Source organism: Nerophis lumbriciformis, linkage group LG06 (genome assembly GCF_033978685.3).
Source record: "Nerophis lumbriciformis linkage group LG06, RoL_Nlum_v2.1, whole genome shotgun sequence".
Lineage (NCBI taxonomy): Eukaryota > Metazoa > Chordata > Actinopteri > Syngnathiformes > Syngnathidae > Nerophis > Nerophis lumbriciformis.
This window is the reverse complement of record NC_084553.2, coordinates 310,001-328,870: the sequence shown is the minus strand read 5'-3', so window position 1 is coordinate 328,870 and position 18,870 is coordinate 310,001. Positions and strand designations below refer to the sequence as shown.

At 27.0% G+C, this 18,870-nt stretch overlaps 1 protein-coding gene across 3 annotated transcripts in view; it reads left to right on the top strand.

Annotated features, from left to right (window-relative positions):
• The window catches only part of LOC133608399 (multiple C2 and transmembrane domain-containing protein 2-like), a 130,762-nt gene that overhangs the window by 103,319 nt on the left and 8,573 nt on the right, over window positions 1-18,870 (top strand). For all 3 annotated transcript variants that reach the window (XM_061963606.2, XM_061963607.2, XM_061963605.2), the window contains 3 exons: window positions 12,728-12,847; window positions 16,851-16,964; window positions 18,523-18,564. In XM_061963606.2, coding sequence (XP_061819590.1) covers window positions 12,728-12,847; window positions 16,851-16,964; window positions 18,523-18,564 — 276 coding nt within the window. The remainder of the gene's footprint in view (window positions 1-12,727; window positions 12,848-16,850; window positions 16,965-18,522; window positions 18,565-18,870) is intronic.

Here is an 18,870-nt window from a genome sequence, read left to right as displayed (position 1 = left end):
TCTTTAAATCAAACACATAAAATATGCAATATTTACCCCCTAAATATTTTTAAAGTGTAATATTTCAGTAATTGGAGTCTTAAATAGGTCAGTAATTCATGACAATAATGATAATAATTCATTATTATTTATTTATTTATTGACTTAATTTCAAAAAAATTTTTTGTCCATTATTATTTTTTGAAGAATAACAATTTTTCAAAAAATTCACACTAAAATTCTCGGGGATCCAAAAGGGTCCCACTCATTAAAGTGTTAAAAGTATATTTGTTTTTGTTACTTTCAACGCTTAAATCTGCAGATCAACTTCAGATCTATCCATTGATTATAAGTGTTAATAATTTTTATTATTGTTTGTTATTTTTATGGGGTTTTTTTTGTTTTTGTTTGATGCCCATTTTGTCAAAATAAACTTTTTATATAAATCAAACACACACATTGTGCAATATTTACCCCCAAAATATTTTAATGGGAAATATTTGAGTAGTTTGAGTATTAAATAGGTCAATAATTCAAAACAATAATGATTTTAATTCATTATTTTTTGAGTAATAAGTTTTATTTAATTCACACTAAAATTATCAGGGTTTCAAAACGGTCCCACTCATAAAAGTGTGAAATATAAAGTCATAATTTTGTTTTTGTTACTTTCAACGCTTAAATCTGTAGATCATGTTTATTATGCCCTTTTTGTCAAAATAAACTTTTTTTTTATAAATTAAACACACGAAAGATGCAATATTTACCCCCAAAATATTTTAAAGGGAAATATTTGAGTAATTGTAATCTTAAATAGGTCAATAACTCATGACAATAATTATTTTGTTTCATTATTATTTTTTTAGTAATATTTTTTTTTTTTACAAATTCACTAAAATTCTCGGGGATCCAAAAGGGTCCCACTCATTAAAGTGTTAAAAGTATATTTGTTTTTGTTACTTTCAACGCTTAAATCTGTAGATCAACTTCAGATCTATCCATTGATTATAAGTGTTTATTATTTTCATTATTGTTTGTTATTTTTATGTTTTTTTTTTGTTTTTGTTTGATGCCCATTTTGTCAAAATAAACTTTTTATATAAATCAAACACACACAATATGCAATATTTTAAAGGGAAATATTGGAGTAGATTGAGTATTAAATAGGTCAATAATTCAAAACAATAATGATTTTACTTCATTATTTTTTGAGTAATAAGTTTTATTTATTTATTTTTTAAGCTTCAGATCTATGGATAAATCTGAAGTTTAAAAAAAAAAAAATTAATGTTTTTTTTAGTGTGTGTTCAATGCAGTTTTTGTCAAAGAAAACTTTATTTTTTCTTTAAATCAAACACATAAAATATGCAATATTTACCCCCAAAATATTTTTAAAGTGTAATATTTCAGTAATTGGAGTCTTAAATAGGTCAGTAATTCATTACAATAATGATAATAATTCATTATTATTTATTTATTTATTGACTTAATTTAAAAAAAATTTTTTGTCCATTATTATTTTTTGAAGAATAACAATTTTTCAAAAAATTCACACTAAAATTCTCGGGGATCCAAAAGGGTCCCACTCATTAAAGTGTTAAAAGTATATTTGTTTTTGTTACTTTCAACGCTTAAATCTGCAGATCAACTTCAGATCTCTCCATTGATTATAAGTGTTTATTATTTTTATTATTGTTTGTTATTTTTATGTTTTTTGTTTTGTTTTTGTTTGATGCCCATTTTGTCAAAATAAACTTTTTATATAAATCAAACACACACAATGTGCAATATTTACCCCCAAAATATTTTAAAGGGAAATATTTGAGTAATTTGAGTATTAAATAAGTCAATAATTCAAAACAATAATGATTTTAATTCATTATTTTTTGAGTAATACGTGTTATTGAAATCACACTAAAATTATCAGGGTTTTTTTTAAATTTTATTATTATTATTATAAAAAAAATTATCAGGGTTTCAAAAGGGTCCCACTCATAAAAATGTGAAATATAAAGTCATAAAAATTTTTTTGTTACTTTCAACGCTTAAGTCTTAAGATCAACTTCAGATCCATCCATTGATTATAATTGTTTTTGTGTTTTTTATGTTTTTTTGTTTGTTTGATGTCCTTTTTGTGAAAATATTTTTTTTTTTAGTAAAGCAAACACACAAAATATCCAAAATTTTCCTCAAAAAATATTTCCAAGTGTAGTATTTGATGTGAAGAAATTGGAATCTTGAACAATCAATAATTCATAACAACATTGATTTTGATTCATTATTATTTTTTGAGCAAAGTCTGTTTTAAATATTAAAAAAAAAAGTGTTATTAAAGTCAAAGTTCTGTTTTACCTTTTTTTTTTTTTTTTTCCCACTTCTTTAATATTTGTAGAATTAAAAAAATGATCTGCGGGCCCCTAGAGGCCCCCGGGGCCGCACTTTGGACACCAGTGGGCTGTCTGCTGCATGAGCTAGGGCACCGCTCACAACAAAAGCAAATAAATGACCTTGCTTGCATTAAAATGTTAAAAACCCTGCATAATTGGGAGGTCAAAGGTCAGAGGTCGTGACCCTGGCCATAATAATAATAATAATAATAACAATAATAATAATAAAGACGCGTTGGTTGACTTCTTTCTTGTACTTTTACACTTCATAAAGTGAGCGCCGATGCAGACTTTGATGTACAGTGTGCAGGACAGTGTGCGAGGGCGGGGGCCAGTCTGTCTGTCTGCGGGGGCCACATTGTCGCCACACAATACGCCCAAATTGGCCCCCAGCAGAGAGGGCCGGCGTGCGGCTTCTCCCGTTTTGTTTCCACGCGGCAGGCCTGGCTTTGGCGAAATCAGGTCAGGTTTCTGACACGGTCCCCCCCTCCCCGGTGAGGGGCCACACTCTGCCGGCTGACAGCTGGATGCCAAATACAGTATGCCAAGTCTCTGTCCGTCTTACTTGTTTCCTGCGCCGCTCGCCACCCACAGGCGCCACCGCCGTTTTTTTATAGCGGCCTTCTGCTTTGTCAGCTAAAAGCAGCAAACTGTGGGTGTGAGTTTTTCTTTAGCACTCGCTGTCCAAAGTGTGGCCCCGCAACCCCACTTTTGGCGAGGAAAAAACACGGAAATTTAGGGTGGGGGGGAAACAAAAAATGTTGATGAGTAAAAGCTGAACTTTTAATTAATAATAGTATAATTAGATAAAAGTAAATTAAAAAAATTAATAAAATAAAAATACAAAAGTTTAGTTATTTAAATGTAAACAAACAAAATACCACTATTAACTAATTATTTAATTAATGTGAAAAATGACAACAATAAACACTGTTTCATGTATAACTGAACATTAATATTTTTGTAGAGGAATAACTTTTTGACACACTGTTATGCAGTTAGACAGTTTTATTATTATTATTATTATTATTATTAGAAGTCGACTGCAACATAATGTTGAAAAAACAACTGTAAAAATTTAAGAACAAAAACTAAACTTAAAGTAGTGAGAAAAAGATGAACTTTTCAGACTGATAATTGATAATATAATTAAATAAAAGTAAATAAAAAAAATTAATAAAATAAAAATATTTTTTTTTTTCAAATTTAAATAAACAAAATAACACTAATTAATTATTGTGAAAAATGACAACATCAATAAACGCGGTTTCGTGTAAAACTGAACATTAATATTTTTGTAGAGGAATAACTTTTTTCCTATTATTATTATTATTGTTATTATTATTATTATTATTATTATTATTATTATTATTATTATATAACAGGAGTCGACTGCAACATATTGTTGAAAAAACTGTTAAAATTTAAAAACAAAAACTAAACTTAAAGTAATGAGAAAAAGATGAACTTTTCAGACTGATAATTGATAATATAATTAAATAAAAGTAAATAAAAAAAATTAATAAAATAAAAATACAAATTTTTTTCAAATTTAAATAAACAAAATAACACTAATTAATTATTGTGAAAAATGACAACATCAATAAATGCGGTTTCGTGTAAAACTGAACATTAATATTTTTGTAGAGGAATAACTTTTTTCCTATTATTATTATTATTGTTATTATTATTATTATTATTATTATTATTATTATATAACAGGAGTCGACTGCAACATAATGTTGGAAAAACAACTAAAAATTTAAGAACAAAAACTAAACTTAAAGTAATGAGAAAAAGATGAACTTTTCAGACTGATAATTGATAATATAATTAAATAAAAGTAAATAAAAATTTAATAAAATAAAAATACAAAAGTTATTTAAATGTAAATAAACAAAATAACACTAATTAATTAATGTGAACAATGACAATATCAATAAACGCTGTTTCATGTATAACTGAACATTAATATTTTTGTAGAGGAATAACTTTTTTCCTATTATTATTATTATTGTTTTTATTATTATTATTATTATTATTATTATTATTATTATATAACAGGAGTCGACTGCAACATAATGTTGGAAAAACAACTAAAAATTTAAGAACAAAAACTAAACTTAAAGTAATGAGAAAAAGATGAACTTTTCAGACTGATAATTGATAATATAATTAAATAAAAGTAAATAAAAATTTAATAAAATAAAAATACAAAAGTTATTTAAATGTAAATAAACAAAATAACACTAATTAATTAATGTGAACAATGACAATATCAATAAACGCTGTTTCATGTATAACTGAACATTAATATTTTTGTAGAGGAATAACTTTTTTCCTATTATTATTATTATTATTATTATTATTATATAACAGGAGTAGACCGCAACATATTGTTGAAAAAACTGTTAAAATTTAAGAACAAAAACTAAACTTAAAGTAATGAGACAAAGATGAACTTTTCAGACTGATAATTAATAATATAATTAAATAGAAGTAAATAAAAAAATGTAATAAAATAAAAATACAAAAGTTTTTTACATGTAAATAAACAAAATAACACTAATTAATTATTGTGAAAAATGACAACATCAATAAACACTGTTTCGTGTAAAACTGAACATTAATATTTTTGTAGAGGAATAACTTTTTGACACACTGTTATGCAGTTAGACAGTTTTATTATTATTATTATTATTATTATTATTATTATTATATAACAGAAGTCGACTGCAACATAATGTTGAAAAAACAACTGTAAAAATGTAAGAACAAAAACTAAACTTAAAGTAATGAGAAAAAGATGAACTTTTCAGACTGATAATTGATAATATAATTAAATAAAAGTAAATAAAAATGTAATAAAATAAAAATACAAAAGTTATTTAAATGTAAATAAACAAAATAACACTAATTAATTAATGTGAAAAATGACAATATCAATAAACGCTGTTCATGTATAACTGAACATTAATATTTTTGTAGAGGAATAACTTTTTTCCTATTATTATTATTATTATTACTATTATTATTATTATTATTATTATTATTATATAACAGGAGTCGACTGCAACATAATGTTGAAAAAACAACTGTAAAAATTTAAGAACAAAAACTAAACTTAAAGTAATGAGAAAAAGATGAACTTTTCAGACTGATAATTGATAATATAATTAAATAAAAGTAAATAAAAATTTAATAAAATAAAAATACAAAAGTTATTTAAATGTAAATAAACAAAATAACACTAATTAATTAATGTGAAAAATGACAATATCAATAAACGCTGTTTCATGTATAACTGAACATTAATATTTTTGTAGAGGAATAACTTTTTTCCTATTATTATTATTATTATTGTTATTATTATTATTATTATTGTTATTATTATTATTATTATTATATAACAGGAGTAGACTGCAACATATTGTTGAAAAAACTGTTAAAATTTAAAAACAAAAACTAAACTTAAAGTAATGAGAAAAAGATGAACTTTTCAGACTGATAATTGATAATATAATTAAATAAAAGTAAATAAAAAAATGTAATAAAATAAAAATACAAAAGTTTTTTAAATGTAAATAAACAAAATAACATTAATTAATTATTGTGAAAAATGACAACATCAATAAACGCTGTTTCGTGTAAAACTGAACATTAATATTTTTGTAGAGGAATAACCTTTTGACACACTGTTATGCAGTTAGACAGTTTTATTATTATTATTATTATATAACAGGAGTCGACTGCAACATAATGTTGAAAAAACAACTGTAAAGATTTAAGAACAAAAACTAAACTTAAAGTAATGAGAAAAAGATGAACTTTTCAGACTGATAATTGATCATATAATTAAATAAAAGTAAATAAAAATTGAATAAAATAAAAATACAAAAGTTATTTAAATGTAAATAAACAAAATAACACTAATTAATTAATGTGAAAAATGACAATATCAATAAACGCTGTTTCATGTATAACTGAACATTAATATTTTTGTAGAGGAATAACTTTTTTCCTATTATTATTGTTATTATTATTATTATTATTATATAACAGGAGTAGACTGCAACATATTGTTGAAAAAACTGTTAAGATTTAAGAACAAAAACTAAACTTAAAGTAATGAGAAAAAGATGAACTTTTCAGACTGATAATTGATAATATAATTAAATAAAAGTAAATAAAAAAATGTAATAAAATAAAAATACAAAAGTTTTTTAAATGTAAATAAACAAAATAACACTAATTAATTAATGTGAAAAATGACAATATCTATAAACGCTGTTTCGTGTATAACTGAACAGTAATATTTTTGTAGAGGACTAACTTTTTTCCTTTTATTATTATTGTTATTATTATTATTATTATTATTATTATATAACAGGAGTCGACTGCAACATAATGTTGAAAAAACAACTGTAAAAATTTAAGAACAAAAACTAAACTTGAAGTAATGAGAAAAAGATGAACTTTTCAGACTGATAATTGATAATATAATTAAATAAAAGTAAATAAAAATTTAATAAAATAAAAATACAAAAGTTATTTAAATGTAAATAAACAAAATAACTCTAATTAATTAATGTGAAAAATGACAACATCAATAAACGCTGTTTCGTGTAAAACTGAACATTAATATTTTTGTAGAGGAATAACTTTTTGACACACTGTTATGCAGTTAGACAGTTTTATTATTATTATTATTATTATTATTATTATATAACAGAAGTCGACTGCAACATAATGTTGAAAAAACAACTGTAAAAATGTAAGAACAAAAACTAAACTTAAAGTAATGAGAAAAAGATGAACTTTTCAGACTGATAATTGATAATATAATTAAATAGAAGTAAATAAAAATGTAATAAAATAAAAATACAAAAGTTATTTAAATGTAAATAAACAAAATAACACTAATTAATTAATGTGAAAAATGACAATATCAATAAACGCTGTTTCATGTATAACTGAACATTAATATTTTTGTAGAGGAATAACTTTTTTCCTATTATTATTATTATTATTGTTATTATTATTATTATTATTATTACTATTATTATAATTATTATTATATAACAGGAGTAGACTGCAACATATTGTTGAAAAAACTGTTAAAATTTAAGAACAAAAACTAAACTTAAAGTAATGAGAAAAAGATGAACTTTTCAGACTGATAATTAATAATATAATTAAATAAAACGAAATTAAAAAATGTAATAAAATAAAAATACAATTTTTTTTTTAATGTAAATAAACAAAATAACACTAATTATTGTGAAAAATGACAACATCAATAAACGCTGTTTCGTGTAAAACTGAACATTAATATTTTTGTAGAGGAATAACTTTTTGACACACTGTTATGCAGTTAGACAGTTTTGTTATTATTATTATTATTATTATTATTATTATTATATAACAGAAGTTGACTGCAACATAATGTTGAAAAAACAACTGTAAAAATTTAAGAACAAAAACTAAACTTAAAGTAATGAGAAAAAGATGAACTTTTCTGACTGATAATTGATAATATAATTAAATAAAAGTAAATAAAAATTTAATAAAATAAAGATACAAAAGTTATTTAAATGTAAATAAACAAAATAACACTAATTAATTAATGTGAAAAATGACAACATCAATAAACGCTGTTTCATGTATAACTGAACATTATTTTTGTAGAGGAATAACTTTTTTCCTATTATTATTATTATTGTTATTATTATTATTATTTTTATTATTATATAACAGGAGTAGACTGCAACATAATGTTGAAAAAACTGTTAAAATTTAAGAACAAAAACTAAACTTAAAGTAATGAGAAAAAGATGAACTTTTCAGACTGATAATTGATAATATAATTAAATAAAAGTAAATAAAAAAATGTAATAAAATAAAAATACAATTTTTTTTTTTAATGTAAATAAACAAAATAACCCTCATTATTGTGAAAAATGACAACATCAATAAACGCTGTTTCGTGTAAAACTGAACATTAATATTTTTGTAGAGGAATAACTTTTTGACACACTGTTATGCAGTTAGACAGTTTTATTATTATTATTATTATTATTATATAACAGAAGTCGACTGCAACATAATGTTGAAAAAAACAACTGTAAAAATTTAAGAACAAAAACTAAACTTAAAGTAATGAGAAAAAGATGAACTTTTCAGACTGATAATTGATAATTTAATTAAATAAAAGTAAATAAAAATTTAATAAAATAAAAATACAAAAGTTATTTAAATGTAAATAAACAAAATAACACTAATTAATTATTGTGAAAAATGACAACATCAATAAACGCTGTTTCGTGTAAAACTGAACATTAATATTTTTGTAGAGGAATAACTTTTTTCCTATTATTATTATTGTTGTTATTATTATTATTATTATTATTATATAACAGGAGTAGACTGCAACATATTGTTGAAAAAACTGTTAAAATTTAAGAACAAAAACTAAACTTAAAGTAATGAGAAAAAGATGAACTTTTCAGACTGATAATTAATAATATAATTAAATAAAAGTAAATAAAAAAATGTAATAAAATAAAAATACAAAAGTTTTTTACATGTAAATAAACAAAATAACACTAATTAATTATTGTGAAAAATGACAACATCAATAAACGCTGTTTCGTGTAAAACTGAACATTAATATTTTTGTAGAGGAATAACTTTTTGACACACTATTATGCAGTTACACAGTTGTATTATTATTATTATTATTATTATTATTATACAACAGGAGTAGACTGCAACATACTGTTGAAAAAACAACTGTAAAAATTTAAGAACAAAAACTATACTTAAAGTAATGAGAAAAAGATGACATTTTCAGATTGATAATTAATAATATAATTAAATAAAAGTAAATAAAAAAATGTATTAAAATAAAAATACAAAAGTTTTTCAAATGTAAATAAACAAAAATAATACTAATTAATTATTGTGAAAAATGACAACATCAATAAACGCTGTTTCGTGTAAAACTGAACATTAATATTTTTGTAGAGGAATAACTTTTTGACACACTGTTATGCAGTTAGACAGTTTTATTATTATTATTACTATTATTATTATTATTATATAACAGAAGTCGACTGCAACATAATGTTGAAAAAACAACTGTAAAAATTTAACAACAAAAACTAAACTTAAAGTAATGAGAAAAAGATGAACTTTTCAGACTGATAATTGATAATATAATTAAATAAAACTACATTTAAAAATGTAATAAAATAAAAATACAAAAGTTTTTTAAATGTAAATAAACAAAATAACACTAATTAATTATTGTGAAAAATGACAACATCAATAAACGCTGTTTCGTGTAAAACTGAACATTAATATTTATGTAGAGGAATAACTTTTTTCCTATTATTATCATTATTATTGTTATTATTATTATTATATAACAGGAGTAGACTGCAACATAATAAAACAAATAAAAACAACTAAAAATTTAAGAACAAAAACAAAACTTAAAGTAATGAGAAAAAGATGAACTTTTCAGACTGATAATTAATAATATAATTAAATAAAAGTAAATAAAAAAATGTAATAAAATAAAAATACAAAAGTTTTTTTACATGTAAATAAACAAAATAACACTAATTAATTATTGTGAAAAATGACAACATCAATAAACGCTGTTTCGTGTAAAACTGAACATTAATATTTTTGTAGAGGAATAACTTTTTGACACACTATTATGCAGTTACACAGTTGTATTATTATTATATTATCATTATTATTATTATTATTATTATTATTATACAACAGGAGTAGACTGGAACACACTGTTGAAAAAACAACTGTAAAAATCTAAGAACAAAAACTATACTTAAAGTAATGAGAAAAAGATGACATTTTCAGACTGATAATTAATAATGTAATTAAATAAAAGTAAATACAAATGTAATAAAAGAAAAATACAAACGTTTTTTAAATGTAAATAAACAAAATAACACTAATTAATTAATGTGAAAAATGACAACATCAATAAACGCTGTTTTGTGTAAAACTGAACATTAATATTTTTGTAGAGGAATAACTTTTTTACTATTATTATTATTGTTATTATTATTATTATTATTATTATTATTATTATTATTATTATTATATAACAGGAGTAGACTGCAACATAATGTTGAAAAAACAACTGTAAAAATTTAAGAACAAAAACTATACTTAAAGTAATGAGAAAAAGATGAACTTTTCAGACTGATAATTAATAATATAATTAAATAAAAGTAAATAAAAAAATGTCATAAAATAAAAATACAAAAGTTTTTTAAATGTAAATAAACAAAATAACACTAATTAATTATTGTGAAAAATGACAACATCAATAAACGCTGTTTCGTGTAAAACTGAACATTAATATTTTTGTAGAGGAATAACTTTTTTACTATTATTATTATTGTTATTATTATTATTATTATTATTATTATATAACAGGAGTAGACTGCAACATATTGTTGAAAAAACTGTTACAATTTAAGAACAAAAACTAAACTTAAAGTAATGAGAAAAAGATGAACTTTTCAGACTGATAATTAATAATATAATTAAATAAAAGTAAATTATAAAAATGTAATAAAATAAAAATACAAAAGTTTTTTAAATGTAAATAAACAAAATGACACTAATTAATTATTGTGAAAAATGACAACATCAATAAACGCTGTTTCGTGTAAAACTGAACATTAATATTTTTGTAGAGGAATAACTTTTTTACTATTATTATTATTGTTATTATTATTATTATTATTATTATTATATAACAGGAGTAGACTGCAACATATTGTTGAAAAAACTGTTACAATTTAAGAACAAAAACTAAACTTAAAGTAATGAGAAAAAGATGAACTTTTCAGACTGATAATTAATAATATAATTAAATAAAAGTAAATTATAAAAATGTAATAAAATAAAAATACAAAAGTTTTTTAAATGTAAATAAACAAAATGACACTAATTAATTATTGTGAAAAATGACAACATCAATAAACGCTGTTTCGTGTAAAACTGAACGTTAATATTTTTGTAGAGGAATAACTTTTTGACACACTATTATGCAGTTACACAGTCCTATTATTATTTTTATTATTATTATTATTACTATTATTATTTTTATTATTAAGCCAAGCAAAACAAGACGTCAGCACAAACAAATAAGACACGTTTGGGGAGATTTTGACCAAGGGATATTCAGAATAACTTCAAAATTGTAACAGCACAAAGGAAAATGTTTATAGCACAAATATTATTTGCAATAATAACGTAAAATAGCATGTGTGATTTACTACACTCAGGAATATTTGTTGTCTTTGCAAAGATACATTCAAAAATAATACAATTAAGAACAATAAAATGAAATGAAATAAATTTTATAATTTAATAATTGACAAAAATAAAATAAAATGGAAAAAAACACAAATAAAGTAAAATAAAATGAAAAAATATATAAAATACAGTAAAATAAAACACAGAAAAAATATTAAAACAAAGTTAAGTAAAATATTTACAAAAATATTAATAAAATAAAGTACAATAAAATGAAATGAAATAAAGTAAATCATTTAAAAATAGACAAAAATAAAATAGAAAACAATACAAATGAAGTAAAATAAAATAAAAACATTAAAATAATATAAAATAAAGTAAAAGAAATCATTGAAAAAAACATTTTAAAAAGTTAAGTAAAATAAAATGACAAAAATAATAATAAAATAAAGTATATTTAAATTAATTTAAAAATAGACAAGAATAAAATAGAAAAAAGAACAAATAAAGTCAAATAAAATAAAACAATTAAAATATAAATTAAAGCAAAATAAAACATAGAACACAATATTAAAATACAGTTATGTAAAGCAAAATGACAAAAAATAATACTAAAATAAAGTACAATAACATGAAATGAAATAAGTACGATAAATTAAAAATGATAATAAAAGACTAAAGTAAAATTAGGTAAAACAAAGTAAAATAAAATACAAAATTGAAAAAATTAAATCAAATACAGTAACATAAATAAAAAAATAGCAAAATAAAATGAAAAATAGAAAAAATAGTAGAATAACATCAAATAAAGTTCAATAAAAAAGGATAATACATTAGATTAAAAAAATAGAAACAATAATAAATTAAAGTAAAATAAAATTATTACTTTTTTTTCCTATTTGTAAAGTAAAATAAAACATGGGAAAAAAGATTAAAGTCAAATAAAATGACAAATAAAAAAGGAAGTCCATGTTTTTGTGGTCTTCCCTAAAAGTGTCATGTAACCTTTAGGGAGAAGATGGTGTTTGTGCTAATGTGTCCTCCATCCTGTCTGGCAGGCTCTGGCCAGGAACGTCCTGCGTGTGCAAGCGCTAAGCCGCGCCATCACGTCCACGCTGCAGTACGTCAAGAGCTGCTTCCAGTGGGAGAGCGTGCAGAGGAGCCTGCTGGCCTTCCTGGTGAGTCGCTCCTCAAAAACGCCATCAAACCCCGCCCTCCACCCCCCGGCCTGGAGTGTGGCGGCGAGGGTCTTAATCGCTGCGGCGCCAGGACAGGCGGGTGGCGTCGGCGCGGGTGCTGGGGGGGTTAAGCCTCAGCTGGGAAGAGGGGAGTCCCAGCGGTGACCACGTCTCCTGTTTTTCCTGTCCTCGCACACGCTCGTCCAATTAGGGGAGATCAGGATGTCCGCCATGTTGCAGAGAATGTTGTGAATGTGCGGAGGAGGACAGGACACGCTAATCCACGCTCTCTGAAGTACACATACAGTCCTGGTCAAAAGTTACATACACCTGTAAAGAACATCCTGTCATGGCTGTCTTGAGTTTACAACTCTTATTTTGTTGTGATGTAGTGATTGGAGCACATACTTGTTGGTCACAAAAAACATTCATGAAGTTTGCTTCTTTAATGAATTTATTATGGCTCTACTGAAAATGTGAGCAAATGTGCTGGGTCAAAAGTATTGTTGCGTCGACCAGCTCTTCCTCCCAGGGAATCTAAGTTGCTGGTCAATCCCAAGTTCTTTCGATGACATATATGCTGAGTAAGAAGGATCTCCAAGACAGAATTGGAATATTATCAAGTTTTACTGAAATTTCAGGAGAGCCACCTCGACCAATACATTCATACCGGCTTCCTAAGTTGTTCTAACACTCAAACGGAAGAGCCAACTTCTTGCAGCTCGAAGAAATCCCCCACCTGTCCGGAAAGGAACACAGCCTCTTTGTTCTACCACATATAAGACAAAAGGGAGTATTCCATCTCCTACAGTGCAAGCCTTCAAGGTAACACACATAGTTTACTTGCGGACATAAGATAAAAAAATAGAAAGAGTACAAATGGAAAAACACTAGCTGTTTTAAACATGACTATGAATACAGAAAGAACTCTTAAACATATATGCATTCTCCACAATATACATACAGCAATGTTAATATTTGCTTATGTACATGTAAGCAAATATTAACATTGCTGTATGTATACTTTTGACCCTCACATTTTCAGTAGAGCCATAATAAATTCATAAAAGAAGCAAACTTCATGAATGTTTTTTGAGACCAACAAGTGTGTGCTCCAATCACTACATCACAAAAAAATAAGAGTTGTGGAAATGATTGTAAAGTCAAGACAGCCATGACATGATGTTCTTTACAAGTGGATGTACACTTTTGACCACCACTATAAGTGATGTTGTTTCACAGAAGGGTTGGGAATGAAAAAGTGCACCTTTAAGGAGAATGCATTTCGAAAGTCTATATTTAATATTGTGTGAGTCTGCGCTACACGGGCGGTTTTAAGTGGGCTAATATTTGCCACTCTGTACATCGCCACCGCACAGCAGCATGCCCTTGAGAAAACATACTGGTATTTTTCCAAGGCAGTATAGTACCGATTTAAATTCATTGGTACTGTTGCGTCTGACCAGCTCTTCCTCCCAGGGAATCTAAGTTACTGGTCAATCCCAAGTTCTTTCGATGACATATATGCTGAGTAAGAAGGACCACCAAGACAGAATAGGAATATTATCAAGTTTTACTAAAGAGATCGGCTTAACCAATACATTCATACCGGCTACTCTAGTGGATCTAACACTCAAACGGAAAAGCCTTGCACACAAAGAAAGCTCCCCCTCGCAACACTGATAGGAAAAGAGTGGGGGTTGTATTTCACATTCAGACACTAAACAGGCATCTGAGGACAAAGAGAAACTGGTAGAATATACAAAGGAAAAGTACTATATTATACAAACATGGCTATGAATAGAGAAATAACTCTTAAACAAATATGCATTCTCCATAATCCCCCTTCAGATCTTCTCCACAGTACTTTATTAGTACCCTAAAGCAGTGGTCCCCAACCACCGGTCCGTGACACATTTGCTACCGGGCTGCACCGGGCTTCTTAACCTGTTTGACCTCAGGACCCTACACTACACAGGGACCCGGGGCCCACTCCAATATTAACACTGAATTAGTCATCTTGCTCTTGATTTTGATCATATTAAATAAAATAAAATAGCTGACCTATTTACAGTTCCCTACCTTGTAAAATGATATAAAAGCATGTGTCAATCACAAAGATTAAATGACTAATTTCACAAATAAACCTTAGGCTTAGGTCAGGCTGATTAGACAAAATAAATCTACATACAATATACATTATGTTCTGCTAAAATAAATAAAATACAGTAAAATAAAACACAGAAACAAATATTAAAACAAAGTTAAGTAAAATAATAATAAAATAAAGTACAATAACATGAAATTAAATAAATACAATAATTTAAAAAATACACAAAAATAGAATAGAAAAAAATGCAAATGAAGTAAAATAATATAAAAAATAAAATAATATAAAATGAAGTAAAATAAAACAATATTAAAATAAAGTTAAGTAAAACAAAATGACAAAAATAATACTAAAATAAGGTACAATTAAATTAAATCGTTTAAAAATAGACAAAAATACAAAAAGTAAAATAAAATGGAACAATTAAAATAATAATATAAAATAAAGTAAAATAAAACATAGAAAAAAATATTTAAAAAAAGTTATAATAAATAAACTAAATTAATAATAGATATGTTTTTTTAACTGAACTGTCAATACAATTAAAGTGCAAAAGAAAATACCACTTTAGTCATAATTTTTGCGCTTAAGAAATTTCTCTGTGAATTTCACTCTGGTTGTTTTATATTGTCATTACTGCCACAAGTGGTAGAGAAGTGTATTGCAACTAAGTACCTCTGTGGCCTATGCGGACCAGAGCTGAAAATACACATATATTACATTCTAGGGGGCGCTCGCGGCCCTATGGTTAAGAAACACTGGTATATAGTATATGCCATCAACAAATATTAAAACAAAGTTAAGTAAAATTTTAACAAAAATGATAATAAAATAAAGTACAATAACATGAAATGAAATAAATACAATAATTTAAAAATACACAAAAATAGAATAGAAAAAAAATACAAATGAAGTAAAATAATATAAAAAAATTAAAATAATATAAAATGAAGTAAAATAAAACAATATTAAAATGAAGTTAAGTAAAACAAAATGACAAAAATAATACTAAAATAAAGTACAATTAAATTAAATCATTTAAAAATAGACAAAAATAAAATAGAAAAAAATACAAAAAGTAAAATAAAATAGAACAATTAAAATAATAATATAAAATAAAGTAAAATAAAACATAGAAAAAAATATTAAAATAAAGTTATAATAAATAAACTAAATTAATAATAAATATGTTTTTTTTTACTGAACTGTCAATACAATTAAAGTGCAAAAGAAAATACCACTTTAGTCATAATTTTTGCGCTTAAGAAATTTCTCTGTGAATTTCACTCTGGTTGTTTTATATTGTCATTACTGCCACAAGTGGTAGAGAAGTGTATTGCAACTAAGTACCTCTGTGGCCTATGCGGACCAGAGCTGAAAATACACATATATTACATTCTAGGGGGCGCTCGCGGCCCAACACTGAGCCCCGGCCCTATGGTTAAGAAACACTGGTATATAGTATATGCCATCAACGTGCCGGCGACCATCTTTTTGCAAAGAAGTTTAATACCATTATTACAGCGTTATAGTGAGTTGATTTATCATGCTAATTTTTTGGTGTTTTTATCTGCCACACGTGAAGATAATGCATACATGAAAGCGGTCCCTGGTGGGAAAAAGGTTGGGGGACCCCTGCCCTAGAGCACATTTTCAAATAAAAAAACACTCTCCCTACAGCATCCTTATAAAAGATCAAAATGTCAACACTTCTTCCTCTTCACAGTTGGGACATTTCCTGAAAGTTCCATCCAAATGTGCTCGTAATTTGTTGAGCTGTCTATAGCGGATTGAAATGAACAGAGTGAACCCTCTTGTCAGGCACCCATCGTCTTTGTTTCTGTGGGTGGAGGATTCTTTCATTTGAAAGAAGGGTGATTTTGCTGGGTGCAGGTGTTCCTGGTGACGGTGTGGCACTGGGAGTTCTACATGCTGCCCCTCATCCTGGTCCTGCTCGTCTCCTGGAACTACTTCCAGGTCCGCTCCGGGCGCCTCAGTCAGGACCTGGTGAGTTCTGCTTCCCCTCCAATCTTCATGCTTTGTTACCATGGCAACACGCTGTTACTCAACAGCAGATGCCACTTAATGAGTTTGTTTTGTTGCCTCCGCCTCCTTCAGCTTTACAGATGCCACTTAATAAGTCTGTTTTGTTGCCTCCGCCTCTTTCAGGTTTACAGATGCCACTTAATGAGTTTGTTTTGTTGCCTTCACATCCTTCAGCTTTACAGATGCCATGTACGAGTTTGTTTTGTTGCCTCCGCCTCCTTCAGCTTTACAGATGCCACTTAATGAGTTTGTTTTGTTGCCTCCGCCTCCTTCAGCTTTACAGGTGCCACTTAATGAGTTTGTTTTGTTGCCTCCACCTCCTTCAGCTTTACAGATGCCATGTACAAGTTTGTTTTGTTGCCTCCGCCTCCTTCAGCTTTACAGATGCCACTTAATGAGTTTGTTTTGTTGCCTCCGCCTCCTTCAGCTTTACAGGTGCCACTTAATGAGTTTGTTTTGTTGCCTCCACCTCCTTCAGCTTTACAGATGCCATGTACAAGTTTGTTTTGTTGCCTCCGCCTCCTTCAGCTTTACAGATGCCACTTAATGAGTTTGTTTTGTTGCCTCCGCCTCCTTCAGCTTTACAGATGCCACTTAATGAGTTTGTTTTGTTGCCTCCACAACCTTCAGCTTTGCAGATGCCATGTAGGACTTTGTTTTGTTTCCTCCGCCTCCTTCGGCTTTACTGATGCCATGTAGGAGTTTGTTTTGTTTCCTTCGCCTTCTTCAGCTTTGCAGATGCCATGTGCGAGTTTGTTTTGTTGCCTCCGTCTCCTTCTTGTTGCCTCCGCCTCCTTCAGCTTTACAGATGCCACTTAATGAGTTTGTTTTGTTGCCTCCACAACCTTCAGTTTTACAGATGCCATGTACGAGTTTGTTTTGTTGCCTCCGCCTCCTTCAGCTTTACAGATGCCATGTAGGAGTTTGTTTTGTTTCCTCCGCCTTCTTCAGCTATGCAGATGCCATGTGCGAGTTTGTTTTGTTGCCTCCGCCTCCTTCGGCTTTACTGATGCCATGTAGGAGTTTGTTTTGTTTCCTTCGCCTTCTTCAGCTTTGCAGATGCCATGTGCGAGTTTGTTTTGTTGCCTCCGCATCCTTCAGTTTTACAGATGCCATGTACGAGTTTGTTTTGTTGCCTCTGCCTCCTTCAGCTTTACAGATGCCATGTAGGTGTTTGTTTTGTTGCCTCCGCCTCCTTCAGCTTTGCAGATGCCATGTAGGAGTTTGTTTTGTTGCCTCCGCCTCATTCAGCTTTACAGATACCATGTAGGAGTTTGTTTTGTTTCCTTCGCCTTCTTCAGCTTTGCAGATGCCATGTGCGAGTTTGTTTTGTTGCCTCCACATCCTTCCGCTTTACAGATGCCACTCATGGGTTTGTTTTGTTGCCTCCGCCTCCTTCGGCGTTACTGATGCCATGTAGGAGTTAGTTTTGTTGCAGACAGACATGGTGGATGTGTACTGCAACAAAAGCATTCTATGTTTGACTTTCACTCTCACGATTGTGTTGTCTTCATGTCAGGCCAACATGGACGTGGGCGATGAAGACGAGGATGATGAGAAGGTAAACAAGCAAAGCTGCTAAATAAGGGGTGTCCAAATTGTAGTCTGGCCATTATTTTACTACAACCTGCATGTTTTAATAATAATAATTATTATTATTATTGTACTACAACCTGCATGTTTTAATAATAATAAATAGTATTATTATTATTGTACTACAACTTGCATGTTTTAATAATAATTATTATTATTATTGTACTACAACCTGCATGTTTTAATAATAATAAATAGTATTATTATTATTGTACTACAACTTGCATGTTTTAATAATAATAATAATAATAATAATAATTATTATTATTATTAT